At 32.9% G+C, this 14,767-nt stretch overlaps 3 protein-coding genes across 9 annotated transcripts in view; 2 read left to right on the plus strand and 1 right to left on the minus strand.

The window, feature by feature from the left end:
• Window positions 1-102: 102 nt before the first annotated feature.
• Window positions 103-2,928, plus strand: LOC133185251 (protein jagunal-like). 2 transcript variants are annotated; one of them, XM_061320356.1, is made up of 2 exons: window positions 103-253; window positions 1,381-2,928. In XM_061320356.1, the coding sequence occupies exons 1-2, from the start codon at window positions 165-167 to the stop codon at window positions 1,859-1,861; spliced, it is 570 nt and encodes a 189-aa protein (XP_061176340.1). In that variant the 5' UTR covers window positions 103-164; the 3' UTR covers window positions 1,862-2,928. The 2 variants fall into 2 exon arrangements, with proteins under 2 accessions (XP_061176340.1, XP_061176341.1); XM_061320357.1 differs by lacking the exon at window positions 103-253 and adding an exon at window positions 291-469.
• Window positions 2,926-11,998, minus strand: LOC133185250 (quinone oxidoreductase-like protein 1). Its single transcript, XM_061320355.1, has 11 exons — window positions 11,893-11,998; window positions 11,503-11,580; window positions 10,050-10,173; window positions 9,729-9,797; window positions 8,808-8,989; window positions 8,576-8,639; window positions 6,327-6,425; window positions 6,080-6,213; window positions 5,013-5,118; window positions 4,551-4,596; window positions 2,926-3,534 (listed from the first exon to the last, which is right to left on the minus strand). Exons 1-11 carry the CDS (start codon window positions 11,953-11,955, stop codon window positions 3,438-3,440), a joined length of 1,062 nt encoding a protein of 353 aa, XP_061176339.1. The 5' UTR covers window positions 11,956-11,998; the 3' UTR covers window positions 2,926-3,437.
• A 77-nt stretch (window positions 11,999-12,075) lies between these two features.
• The window catches only part of LOC133185252 (intersectin-1-like), a 48,864-nt gene continuing 46,172 nt past the window's right edge, over window positions 12,076-14,767 (plus strand). For all 6 annotated transcript variants that reach the window (XM_061320358.1, XM_061320362.1, XM_061320361.1 and 3 more), the window contains exons 1-3: window positions 12,076-12,232; window positions 13,349-13,405; window positions 14,388-14,477. In XM_061320358.1, the coding sequence (XP_061176342.1) occupies window positions 13,390-13,405; window positions 14,388-14,477 (106 nt within the window). In that variant the 5' untranslated portion in view covers window positions 12,076-12,232; window positions 13,349-13,389. The remainder of the gene's footprint in view (window positions 12,233-13,348; window positions 13,406-14,387; window positions 14,478-14,767) is intronic.

Genomic DNA, 14,767 nt, shown 5'->3' on the forward strand with positions numbered 1-14,767 from the left:
AAATAAATCAAAAAAGTTCAGTGATATAAGGGTTAGTAAATACAACATAAATCGCCGATGATTTTATTTTCAATTTGTATCGCTGATGATCTAAGTGGCAACCGGAAGAGGTTTTCCCGGCAAGTGAAACGTTGCATTCGCAGAGAGACAGCAGAACCGGTGGCATGGCTTCCAAATATGGACCTCGACCTGTCGGCACGGACGGGAGCGATCACTGGCACAGAGAAAGTGTTGCCTGGCAATATAAATTTAGGTATGAGGTCAAAGATCTGTTAACACATTTCTGATGTAACATGGGAGTCTGTCTTTTTCCAGAGTGTAAATAGAATAATTCGCAGCATCTTGAGCATGTTCTAGCAAACTCTCTCCCCATTTTACCTCATTACCTACCTGAAGACATGTACAAGTAGTTTTTTGGAGAAGTTACATTTACTGTGAGAATGTTTAATAGTGCACCATGGATGAAAGAGTAAGTTATTAAAGTATCGAAGTTACATTTAAAAAAACTGATACACAGTACTTTGATTTGTCACAAGACAAATAACATATTCGTGTATTTTGAGTCATTGCTACCGTATTGATGTAAAACAGTTTTATAACAGCAGGAGGGAAAGATTTATCTTTTCAGCAACACAATGAAGAAAACATTTTGTTTGATATAACCTTTAATTTACCATATTTTCATGGTCCAGGAGAATTAGGTATTCAGAATACCTAATTCTCCTAGACCATATTTCATGGGGGGGGGGGGGGGGCATCTTTGGGTAAAACACTATTGTCTACAGCATTCATAATGTAACAAATGGGCTACTTGACAATTATTAATATACATCATATATTTTGGGATTCTTTGTTAATATCAATATGAATTATAGCTCACCTTGAGCTCAAGTGAGCCTTTCTGATCAAAAATTTTCGGATATGGTGTGAATGTGTGTTTGACCATATGTATAAACTATGTATTTCTATCAATTTCCAATTTTTTATACTTGTGAAGATCTTCAAAACCTCTGTGCCACAAATTTTCCAAAAGGCATCCTCTGAGGAATGAAAATCAACTTTGAAGAAAAGAGATTATGTTCTCTGGTTAGGGTAGATAATCAATAAAAACAATTAATTAAAAACTTATGAAAATAGAATCATTTTTTTCCTTCTTTCAAAATGAGTTCTGTGTTTTCTGATCCACTATTTAAAATAGTGGATCAGAAAACACAAAACTTTTGTGAAAATGGCCTTACATGTATAGACTTAAATTTATTCTAATCATGGTGGGGCTTCATAAGTGACTGTGAGCATTTAAGCCCAAAAATCTATGGTTGTAAATGTGCACATATATTTAACTATGTTTACTAGTATTTATTGGATACATTATCATTGTAGCTCTTTGAACAAGTCCCGACTACGGACAGACTTAATTACTCACATTGTGCTGAGTTTGTTGATGTTTGTACGAGTCCTTCCTGGGCTGACTTCATTCCTTGGTATTGGACCAGTGTCATCACTCAGAAAGTGGAACTTTCCACCACCTCGACCCTGGGAGTATGCTTGGATGGTGTGCACAATGGCAATATTGGTAGGGTGGAGATCCATGGCAAAAAATGATATTAAACTTCTGAAGCAGTATGTAGTGGGATCCATACTTTTTGGTCTTCTTCCTGTGATCTTTGGACTTATTGAACAAAGTGATGACTTGTATGCATATCTGAATGAGAAGAAATATACTGGACAGTTTTTTGGATACCCTGCAGTTCTTGTGTTCTATTTATTTCTTTTTATAGCAATTCAGGTTCATGGATTTGGTATATACTTTTCATATCAACTTCTGAAGTCTTGGAAACCCAGGGAAAGAAAGACACAATAATTCTAATGAACTGACTGCTTCCCATTGCTGTTCACATTTCCATGTTGTTTGAGTGATTTGACATTGAGTGCATGTGTACAAAGCTATAAATAGCTAACATGATTTTAATCTCTCCATGTTCATTTTTTAATACCTTTTTTCATTCATTTATAAACCTGGACAAACACCTTTTTATGTTGCACAAAAATATAATAAGGTACTCTTGTTACATCTATCAGTGACTGGCTTTATGATAGAATGCACATTTGAAATGTTTACATCTCCTATTTGTATTGTTGGGAGGTTTTTACACCCTTCTAAGTGACTGCAAGTTGTACAATTCTAACTCAAACATAAGATATGTTTGAAAAGAAATGAATAAGTGTATTTTGTGAGAAATGACAGACATAAATTGGTGCATTATGAGAGAATTAAGTTGGAGACCAAAAAAAAGGAGAGAAAAATGAAGATTTGAATTCTGTTGTCTCCAATGTTGTTGGTAATTTTATAGTATTTTACTTTGTTATAGGAATAATGGCAATTTAGCAGATATAAATAAATCTGCTCCTGGTTTTCCATTCCAGAAAATCATTCAGCTTTTTAAATATTGGTGGTTGTTGTAGACATGCCTTTGGAGATGTGGTGGTGTAGTTTTACATTTTCTCCTTACATTTGTATTTTTATAGCAGAGAATTGATTACCCTTTTGTTTTTGCAGTGGCCTAAGAGATGTTTAAAGAGGCCTCAGTTTGTTCTGTTTATATAAACGTGTTATGAAGTTATGCTATGCAAAATGTTGGATAAAAATACATTAAATCAATAAACCCAAGACAGGGACAGGTTGGTATACCAGTCAAAATGCCAATATTTTCAGTGTTATTTTTATGCTTTGAGTTATGTCCCCTTTTTAAAATAAGTTGCACTCTTTTTGGTGTACTTGATAGCAGCCCATGCACATGTGCAGCTTCTAAACGTCAGTGACTTAGGTGTAAATATTCATTGTTCTTGTTCTATACCTGTTAACTGTTTCACTCCTTTTTTATTACCTCAGATCCTGTATTGTGAAGTTAATAAAACTGAAAGACACAAGGTTTTCTATTGTTTATTATTCATACTCAAACTGGAATACATTAATTCACATTAAAAAAAAAATGATGACAAGCATTGTATATTATTGGAGAAATGACAAAGATGTACAGAGACTCTAATGCTCTTATGAATATTCTCATCTTGAATTTTCATCAAGCTAATCCAGCTAAGAATATGTCAATTTTCTACCTGTTTATTGGGTCAATGAGAACATGTTAAATGTTGAAAGTAATCTTGACTTTCAATACTGAGACTAAAGTTGGTAAATGGTTTTGTTTAACCAGGTTTATTTTTTCTTGAATCATTGCATTTTACAAGTTGACAGACAAGGTCTTTAGGGCACTTGCATAAGAGATACAGATTCCTTGTTACCTATAAAGAGATAATTTTTTTTTCCCCAAGTGTTAAATTAAATGTTTACAACAACTTTTCCTGTGCCAATGTCTTTGCACATGGTAGATTAAATTTTACAACTTTTCCTGTGTGAATGTCTCCTCACAGGTGGTAGGTTATATTTTCACAACAAGTTTTCCTGTGCGAATGTCTTGTAGATTCTTCATGGTATCAACTGCGCTGTCAAGGGTGATTGTTTTTGATATCTTGCACCTATAAAAATCATTGATATTGAACTTGAATGTTTTAATGATACCTAAATCTAAATTTACTAATGGCTTCAGTTACACATCTATAAATACATGTACATATCATCTAAATCAGGAGTTACATATGCAAGGAAGTATGCAAGCATTATTTTTATTATTCACACAAAGGAGTTATGCAAGCTTGATCCAGGTTGGGCTTACAGCTTTACTGAGAAAAGGTCATTTAAGATCAGATCTGAAGTAATATATTGTTGGCATGCATCTTTAAACACATCACTCATGCAAGTTTAGTCTTGTTAAGATTTATAGATGTGCATACTTGAGAATGGGATTGCTCCAAAAAACATTCACTGGCTACTCTTCTAAACAATATAGTCCATATATGCTGAACCTGGACACTCATACATAAAAAATACTACAAAGCCAAATTCAGCATCAAAACCAGTAGTAGACATATCCCTTAATGCATCATCCATGCAAGTGTGGTATTGCTGGGACTAGTAGTTAACTGAGACTGGATTTGCTAAAGAAAAAAAATCGGTAATCGCTTGTCCAACTGATAATACAGGTTGGTCTGGGTAGAAACCTAGTCTCTTAAATCTAGTACATGTATTCCTTGATGCATCATTCCAGCAAAGGTGGTCCATGTAGGACTTCATTTTATACCTCAGATAGAATGCAAAAATAAAAATCGAAAATAGAAGCCAGATATACCATAAAAATTATGCTTGGTACTGGTAATTGTCTCAAACAGTCCATGTTTGACACATTAAGTACACAAAACAACAAGATACTTATAACCTCATACAATGTCAGATTTGTAAATCTATCTAATTATTAAATACTTTTTTGTGAAGTCTTGACAGCTATGAAGTTTAAACCTAATGCAGATCTTAAAGTTGTAACCAAAGTAATAAAAAGATATGTCACACTTTTTAAAAAGGGAGGGAGAGGGGGGGGGGGTGCATGTTGATGTCAGAAACACTGGATTTTAATCAGGTTATTTTTCAGTATACTTACTTGACAACCCCCCTTTCAAGTTTTTCCACTGCATCCTGGAGAATGTCTACAAAACATATTTTGATACATCAGTAAATACTTCTGACTGTTGAATAATTAAGATGATAGCAAAGAATTTAGATCAAAGGGAGACAGCTGCTGCATTTTACAGAGCATTAAAATAATTTCAGAAGGAATCAATCTAATTTAAATTACTTTGTTTAACGATCATACATGTAGATGAGGATTTTATTTTAATTAAATTGGCAAAAAATCAACAATACACCATTGTTTCTTGAAACCTAGTGCATGTGTGTCTATACAAATAAAATCTCTCTGTATACTATGTTGTAAAATCAGATCTGAATTCTCAAGTATGAATACTAGACATAAGGTAAATGTTTATTTTATTTTAAAGCCCTAGTAAGGAGAAGTACAAATGAGATTTGACATGAAATATACCCTGACATTGGTTATACTAACGCTGAAATCGGCCATGTTGTGAGTATGCTAATGTCCATATATTCTCAAACAGGAAGTGAACACTCCCTCCTCGGAGAAATAATCGCTGGCAATCAGGTGGATCCAACTTCAGGAAACAAAAGAAATGATACATGTATTTATTATGAATCAGAAAGAACATACAAGGAAAATGATTTACATGGTTGTACATGTTTGCTGATCAGAAAGATGTAATATAAATGTGGTAAATGTCTCCATGACAATCATATAGTTTGCATTCAATACCGGTATATCAAAGTAACTGAAATTATATGTACTGGTAAAATAAATGTTAAAGCATTTTAAATGTTGCATCTTCCACTATATTTATAAAAAGAACTACATCTGCCACCATATTTCTAAGAATGCTTTCATTTTTAGATCACCTTGACGAAGTCAAAATGAGTTTTTTGCTAAACCCCCAAAACATCAGCTTGGTGTTCTGGTTATAAGTTTTAGGAGGAAGTCCATTTCCAAGTAACTAAAAGCCCTAATGATGCACACTATCAGGCATGCTTCAGATACTGGATCTTACCTACATTTTCCCAAAAAGAGATCAAATTCAGGTTTTTGAAACTGGTCTATTTCCAAGTAACTAAAAAGCCTACTTGGACCAAACTTGCATGGATGATGCGTCTATAAGGATGCATTTTTACCAGACATTCTTTACTTGCAGCATCTGACCTACCTGGATGATCTTACCTACATTTTCCAGGTGATTGAAACAAAGAAATTAAGCAAGTCTATTCTCCCGAGACTATAAATCTTACCAAAACCAAACTTGCACTCATGTGCATCAAGGATGTGTGTTAATTACCTGATCATTCATTTAGTGTGAGACTTCGTCTTCACTTTTAGATAACATTCATCAATAAAAATGTAGCTTAGTAAACTTTGATTACCATGCAATGCTTGGCATATGCAAATTAAGTGTGATACTATAGAGCATCTGTATTTAGAAAGAAGGACATTTATTCATAATATTTTATAATTGAATTTCGATATAATACATAAATCAAATGTTGTATGTTTTAACATGTATTCTGTACCTGGAGGCCTGGCTGCTGTGTGATCCATTTCCCAGAGGCACCTAGACAGGAAATGACATCATGTTTATGTGGTTTGGGATATTTTAAATTTTCTCCCACTATTTTTTGATCTTCTTCATCATTGAATTGTCGCACTAAAATAAAAACATGACAGCACATGAGATTCAAGAACTTAGAACCTCCTTTTTGTCTATCTCTATCAGTTACATGTGAATGAGATATGTCTCATTATAATTTTTGTGTATACCTCCATTGTCAATGACAACATCCACCCCCACACCCCCCGTCTCCTCCATCACACTGCTGACCAGGATGTTACTTCTTTGGTCAAGGTCAATTATCTGAGCTGATAAACAAGATTTAAAATTAGAAAAATAATTAAGCAATCAAAAAATGTAAATGTTATATATGGGCATCATGATTTATCAATAATTGTTTAAAACATGGTACTACAGATATGGAAATTGTTGAGTATATTATGTTATGAGGAGGAACTACATGTACTACCGTATTTGGCCGAATATAATACGCATTGGTGTAAAATACGCACCCCCTTTTTGAGCCTGAAACTGGGGGAAAAAACGCAGTTCGGTTGTATTATACGCAGCAGAAAATTTTACCAAGCGGTGTTCTGAACTTTTGAAAATCGCGGTAATTTGCTATGAAAATCGGCACGGAGATAAAGAGCAGAAAATTTACAGAACATGATATTTTATTCAAATACGTTTTTATTTTTTAATCTTGACTTTCCATATCGCGGCAATCTGGAGGATATTATTTATTTTAACAAAGCACGAGATAATGTTGCATTAAAGTATTAACAGAGTTTATTATTAATTTTTTTTTTAGCAAACGGTGATATTGAAATTATACATCGCCGTATTCTAACTATTCTTTGTGGAAATAATTTTATTTCAACAACGCACGAGATATTGTTGCAAGTTTAACAGTTGTCATATTTATTTTTAGTTTAAGGTAATCATGTTGAAAATTATGTAATTTTAACAGGGCAAGCGATATTGCAACATCAAAATATTCATAGACTACGATTTTCTTCTTTTGAACTTGAAATTAATTATTCAAATAAATAGCTGATGTTATAAAAATAAAATCAAAATTTAACAAGCGTATAAAGTGTAGTGATCAACACACCTCCAAAGCTGTGAAAAATGATGTACAAAGTTGGGATATATGTCTTCATACATCGAGGTAATCTTCGTGGATATCTTATTTTCTACAGAGCACGAGTAAATGATAAACTTAAGTTTCAACATGCTTCATATTTCCTGTTTTAACTCTCAACCATTTTAACTCGAGGCCGATATAAGATAAAGTAAAATTACATTAAACAAGCGTTTAACTGTTTAATGTGTCGTAATCAACACACACTTATACATACGAAAGATCATTAACCAACCCCCGATTTTTAACAAAGATAATAATCAAAGCCATTAATAAGGGCAGTAAATAATCAGTGCTCTAACTGTAAAAACAATGCTTTGGAGTCGGTAAACAATTGAATTGCCTGGAGGGGTGTTGAGGGGTAATAATTATCAAGTGACAAGCACACATGTTCACAACATTGGCTTCCATTCATTAGGACGTATAGAGGGGTGTTTATGTTGAAATGAATTTTCACTGAGTTATTTAAAACCTAAAATAAAATTTTATTTTATTGTATTTCATTAAAAAATGACTTATTACTTTTTTGACCGAGTGTCTGACTGATTAGGTACATGTGTACTATGATTACGGAAGCACGTGGCAAAGGAATGTGTGAACATCTATAACATCGTTAATGTCGGCCTACACGGAGACGATGAACATGCAGCTCAAATTAATTTTAACTTGCTTTTAATTTAACTATCAAAAGGTTATAAATATAACATTTTTAACAAGTCTACATTCCAACAATAACTTTCCGAAGTTTTAAATACGGCAATAAACAGCAAGAAATTGCACAAGTCTCTAGGTAATATTACGGTATGTGCGTATGATAGCCGTGTTTCACATGAAAGAAAAAACGTATCAAAATCCCATTGTGGTGTAAAATACGCACCCCTTTCTCACAGAAAATTATTTTGGGAAAAAAGTGCATATTATATTCAGCCATATACAGTAGCTCAATTATTTCCTAACATGTACAAAGCAACCTCTCTGCATTACTTTTGTGAAATATGTAGGCACAGTGAAAATAGCCTTCACTTTTAAGGTCTATCCCAAAGATTTTCATAGTCATAAAAAGATTTAAGCTTTCAAAATTTACTGTAAATAATATATTTTAAAAATGAAATAAAAGACCTGAAATATACTTATATACATGTAAATTCAAGATACATATACAGGCAACCTTTTTCCAGCAGAAGTAGTATAATTTTATATAAACTGATTATATGTTTAAAAAAAATGAACTACCTATACTTTTAATTTAATGCATGTGTCTGTAAAAATTAACATGCACACTACAAGTACTTGTATCAATTTAACTAGCTGTACCTATTGGAGTGTCCAGATTTTCCAGGATGCCTCTCTCCTCATTACTACTGGCAGTAGATATCACCTGAAACCAAGATCCAGAAACTGTAAATCTTGCTTTTGATTTTCAAAATATATTCTAGTACATGTAAATGTTTAATATGTGAATATTTCAATTAAGATTATGATTTTTGTACTTTGTAATACTAGTACACTCATGCATTGTAATACTTTATCCCTCACAGTTGACCACCTTTGCTCCCCATTGACTAGCTAACTGTATGGCAACATTTCCAAATGACGAGGCCCCATCTATGATGAGTACTGTGTCTCCACTACAGACATGGGCCTGGTAGTATAAGGCAGTGAATGCCTTCAGGCAATCTCCAATGCCTGCTACTGCCTCCTCATAGCTCAGGCGGTCTGGCTTCTTCACTGAAATCAATGACACACAGTTAAACCTTGTAATATCAAACTCAAGGGAACCAAGAAAAAACATCAAGATATCCAAGGATTCAAGATATTGAGGCTAAAATACATAAAGAAGTAGTTGGGACTTCCAGCTCACTTTAACATATCCATAATCATTGATACTGGTGTTCTAGAAACTGAAGTTCATCAGTACATAACCTCTGTCAGTCCAGTAGTTTTTAACACTCAATACTATCCTGCTTATCTTTTATGTTCTAGTTGTGACAAAACAATTCAAATATTCAGCTTAACTTAAGTCTCAATTAATTATGGCATCTTTAAATTCTACTTTTTGAATCTGAAGTAAGATTATTTCATATAGCAAGCTGAGTGAAAAAAATGCATAAAGATTAGGCCTCCTGTAGATTCAATTTGTTACTGTATGCAGTTGCGGATTTAAGGGGAGGTGCATCTGGGCCCAAAGAGGGCCTCAGTGCAGCCCCCAGACCACCTGCCTACTTTTTGCAATTCCTGGATCCGTGCCTGGTATGCATACTTATTTTTGCATATTTTGAAATTTAGTGCAATCATAGACTTGACTTAATTATAAATTATCTCTTTCAGTATTTCTATCTATAATATTTATATAAAATCATATTTTGGCAGTATTTATGAACAGGCAAACAATGGATTTACCAAAAGGCTATAAACTATGAATGCACTAACATTATGTGTTGTACATGTTCACCTGAGAAATGCTTACCAACGTCATACTCTGATAACAAACAATACTCCCCACATCCTGAATGATGACTTCCTAAGGAAACAATACCTGCATATAAAAATAGAAATCTCAGAAGATATTTGAATCATCATAATCATAGTTAAATCTGAACGAAATACTAAAAAGTTTATTATTTCACATGCATCTGTATATAAATATATAATTATATATACTTTTTTTTTTTACTCACAACTCTGAGTCTGAAACTGCATGTAAATTGTTGAAAAAGGATGCACTAAGAAATTACTTATTTTCTAGACTAAGGTGTATTTTGATATGTGTAAATAAAGGATGACTAACCAACAACTGAATCTCCAATAGTTACATTACTGACACCAGTTCCCTTCTGAGTGACGATACCAGCCACCTCATATCCCACAATGTAGCGGCTGCGAGGATACTTTTTATAGACATCTGAAAGAACCTACCAACAGCAGAAAGATTTGTTATTCAAATTACCCCAAAAAAGTCATACATGTATTTGACCCTAACTATAGGTCATTGACTGAATATAGGGAAATATGCCTGTGCAAGGTCTTTGCATGATAAAGCAGACCTAGCTTGCAAGACAGATATTCAGTCAATAACCTTTCATTACATATTTTAATGCAAATACATTTTTTTCCAACTCAAATGAATGGAATTCCTCTGCATTTCTGGTCAATAATATCCTTACAACATTTGTAACTGCTAATTCAAACAGACATTTGTGACAACAAATGCCATATACATGTATGTGATGTCATTAAGAGATGGGAAAATAATTGTGACATCACAAATGCAAAAATAGTCCCTGCCCATTTACAGTGTGGGCCAAAGAGTGTCTGTAAATGCCTGGGTAATCTCCATACATTCTATTGGAAAATACATGTATATCAAAATTGAATTCAGTAACTTTTTATCATTAAAGATTCAGATTCAATCCTGAATTTCACTGTGAGTTTGTTAAGATGACCATACATCACAGTTGTTGTACTTGTAACATCTCCTTGTGGTTAGACTTTGGGAGACTTATAATTCCTATTCATTCCTAGGAGAGTATGTGAAGGACAAGATATGAACATGGCCACCTGATTCTCTATAACAGGAGTCAGAGATTAAGATACCTTACCCCCACATATTGAATTACTACATGCATTGGCTTAGCTACCTATCTACCACATTCCTACCTACTGAGATTCTTACTGCTCACTGCTAATTAAGCTACCTATCTATCACATTTCTACCTACTGAGATTCTTACTGCTCACTGCTAATTAAGCTACCTATCTACCACATTCCTCCACTACCCACTGAGATTCTTACTGCTCACTGCTAATTAAGCTACCTATCTACCACATTCCTCCACTACCTACTGAGATTCTTACTGCTCACTGCTAATTAAGCTACCTATCTACCACATTCCTACCTACTGAGATTCTTACTGCTCACTGCTAATTAAGCTACCAGTCTACCACATTCCTCCTCTTCTAATGCTTGACATCTGACAACATCAAACCTTCACTGTTCTGGAAAGTTTCTATGCAAGTGACATTAGTTTTTGTATGTCATGGTGTAAAGAAAGACAGGGAAAGAAGAACTGCAATCACCCAACTATAAATTAAGCCCATTATTACTCTAAAACTATTAATAAGGTGTCCTACCATCAGACCAAAATTTGAACTTAGGTTCCCTGAACTCTAGAAAGATGGTTTAAACTTGGCTACTTAATCAATTCAAATGATCATGTCTGGCTACCTCAGTCAATTGATTACCTTGAAATTGGGCGATGATAATGCGCATGCCTTCACCTGGACAACAATATCATATTTATCTGGGATAGGGTCGGCTTCCTGTAAAACAATCAGATATGTAGGTTCACTGTAGTGTATACATGGAGAGTAGCTGCTGAAAGTCAAAAACTAATATATATATATATATATTATATATATATAATATATATAAAACCATAACGCTGCAGTTCTGCAGCTAACATGAAGAGCATATAAACAAAGTAGAAAAATTTAGTGATAACCTAAAAGAATATTTGGAGAAATTAGATATATACAAGTCATTATACGTTTTCTACAGTTGTTGAATGATTTTGCTTTATGCAGCTGTTATGATTATCATTAAACATGTTAAAGATCAGCAAAAATAGTTACATTAATTTCTAAAACGAATTTCGGATTCTGTTCGTTTTGAACGTCCAAGATCAGAGTTTTCATCCTCTCCGCTCTGCAGTTACAATTTAACACCACTCAGTTATCCATTTGACATGTGTGTAAAGTGAAACTAGAATGTAAACCGGAAGTTGATCTAACGCCTACTTTTCCCATAAGGCGTTTCAAGTTCCGGTTGTTCTTGGGTGTACTTTGATGTGTTTTTACTCGGATTTTTAATATTTTTGAAGTTAATATCGGTTTATTTCTCATTTTTCAACAGTAACAAATGATAATCTAATGATATGCAGTAACGGCGAGGATTAATGACTGCACCGAGATGGTAAGTAATCGTTATTGGCATATTCCGGTCACAGCACTGCAGACAGCTCCTTTAGCCCATAATTAAACCTATTGAATTTTTGGTTTGGAGTTTAATGTAGCAGCTTTTGTAGATCAGAAAGAGTATCTTCTTTCAAGCAAGATTTTGAGTTAGCAGAATAAATGTTTATTATATCACTTAAATGACAAACGTCTATTTTAATAACAGTCGATACCCGAATAAAATCCATAAAAATTTTCCTCAAATCACTGATGCCATGGTGTGCACTCGGCACTGTTAATGTCATAGTTTTTTTTTTCTTCATATTAACAAATGTGCCATTTACATGGAAAACAGCAGACTTAAAAAACAGTCTGGAATCTTGTAACTAATTAAAAATATTTTCTTTTTCTTTTCAATTTTTCTGATAAATAGCATTATTTAGATCTTAAAGAACTTTAATCTTTATACTTCATGTCTTCTATTTATTGAAAGATTTTTAAAGTGTTATCTTGAATATATATATTTGATTTTCAACAGTATTCAATTTTTTATCACAACATCTACTATCAGGAGAGTGAAGTCAGAATCCCTCCAGTTTATTTGAAATTTTTGTGAATTACATCACCTATAGCATTGAAGTAACTTTGCAAGCTTAGATAACACATTATTTTTATTCATAACATTTAATACAGTCATTTTCAGTGCTCAACACTCTTCATTATTTGGGCAATCAAGTGGGAAATCAAGTATAAAACAGAAAGTTGCAGATCTAAAGTCAATTTATCAATAGTAAAAATGACTTCAAACAAAATACTGAATAATATTTTCAATATTCAACTGTTTTTTAGAGTTTAAAAATATTTTTAGTTATAGTATATATTGCAAAATTTGCAATAAGTTCTTGAAAGAGAGTTTTTTAAAGTAACTTTTAGATCATCATTTGGCAACCAAGATTTATTTTCTCTTTTTTTTAAATTCAAATTGAATTTCGAGAAGAAATGGTGACTTGGAGCCAGTCTGAGGGTATCAAGCTTTATACTTAAATGATATCATACATAAGAAATGAGCCACATTGCATTAATAGTTTCAGTGCCAAATTGAATATGTTATAAAATCTTAATCTTTATTTTAAAGATTGTCAGGAGATAAAGACACCAAAAGGATAGGAATACAAGATGGCAGCAGCAGCCGGTAAGTTTTTTTTATCCATTCATTCCCACCAAAATTTGTTGATTTTCCCAAGAGAAACATGCAGTTTCCAACACCTTGCTTTAACATACCAAATCTCTTTCAAAAAGAAAACATGTACATTATGAAGAATCTTCTTGAGGAATTCAAGGAGCTAAAAAAAGGAAAGTCAGAGTTATAAGAATCAAGCCCTTGACTGTGTTAGTGATTTTTATGTATGTGCATTATGTTATAAAATTTCAATTTTTTCATTATGTCATTAATTATATTCCAAATATGAATGTATTTGCCTATTTGGTACAGTAGCTGTAAAATGTGAATGTTAGTTACTCTTTATGAGAAATATAACAATTTTATAACATCATTACTTCATTCAGTAGGACTTATTATTATCTGCTGCATACAGGTTGAGTAAAAGGACCTAGTACAAATTTATCCCCCTCCCCAATTATTGAACAAGTCATGTTTTCTAATGATCATGTTGATAAACATAAAATATATTATTAATAAGCAGATGCATACACACTTTAAAAGGAATAACTACCTTAGGAAATGGTAGGTAATTCTGTGTGCTCTTGATAATCTTTATCATGTTTATTTTCTAATTTTCTTTAAAAAGTTATTGATTGCTTAAAACAAGACCTGAAACCAGGTCTTTTTTGTAATACATCATCACTGTGATCATGAAAGAATCTAAATTTTTTTTTCTCTTTTAGCTAAATTAGAAATGAAAGAGGGATTTAAGATTATTTATATTTATCTTAAACCCACTTTTTTTCTTTTGCTGAATTGTCTATTAATAAAAGAAATCTACATTTCTGTGTTTGTGTAAATATCATCATAATCATACAGTAACAGTAAAGCAACCAGATATCAATGGCTCTATTTTTTGCTCCCATGGCAATGAAACTGAAGAGTGGACATACAAATATTGGCTATTCTCTCTGTGATGGCTTTTATTTTGAAATGTCTGTTTTGGTTTCAGGGGCAGCGGCTTGGAAAATAACAGGAGAAGATCGTGCCAAGCATGATTCCCAGTTCTTCCAACTCAAACCAATCAATGGCTTTGTCACAGGTTAGTTATGTCTGGAACACCTCATATTTTACAGTGTACAAAGCTTTACATTTTCTACACAGACATGATTGTTATCAAAAAATGAAAATAAAGGGATTATTTATACTATAATATAAAGAATGTAATTTTTTTCAGTATCAGTTGTCTTTTTTTTTTTTTAGTACAAGGAAGTTCATTGCTATCTGTATGTTCTATCTAGACTTTCTTGAAACACATTCATTATATCCAGGACACTAGTTACAACAAGTTGAAAGCAATTGATAGCAAGTTTTTGAAGAGAAAAAATATAT

The sequence above is a fragment of the Saccostrea echinata genome, unplaced genomic scaffold (assembly GCF_033153115.1).
Source record: "Saccostrea echinata isolate AGI-Se365-2 ecotype Australia unplaced genomic scaffold, CSIRO_AGI_Sech_v1 ptg000012l, whole genome shotgun sequence".
NCBI classification, from domain to species: Eukaryota; Metazoa; Mollusca; class Bivalvia; order Ostreida; family Ostreidae; genus Saccostrea; species Saccostrea echinata.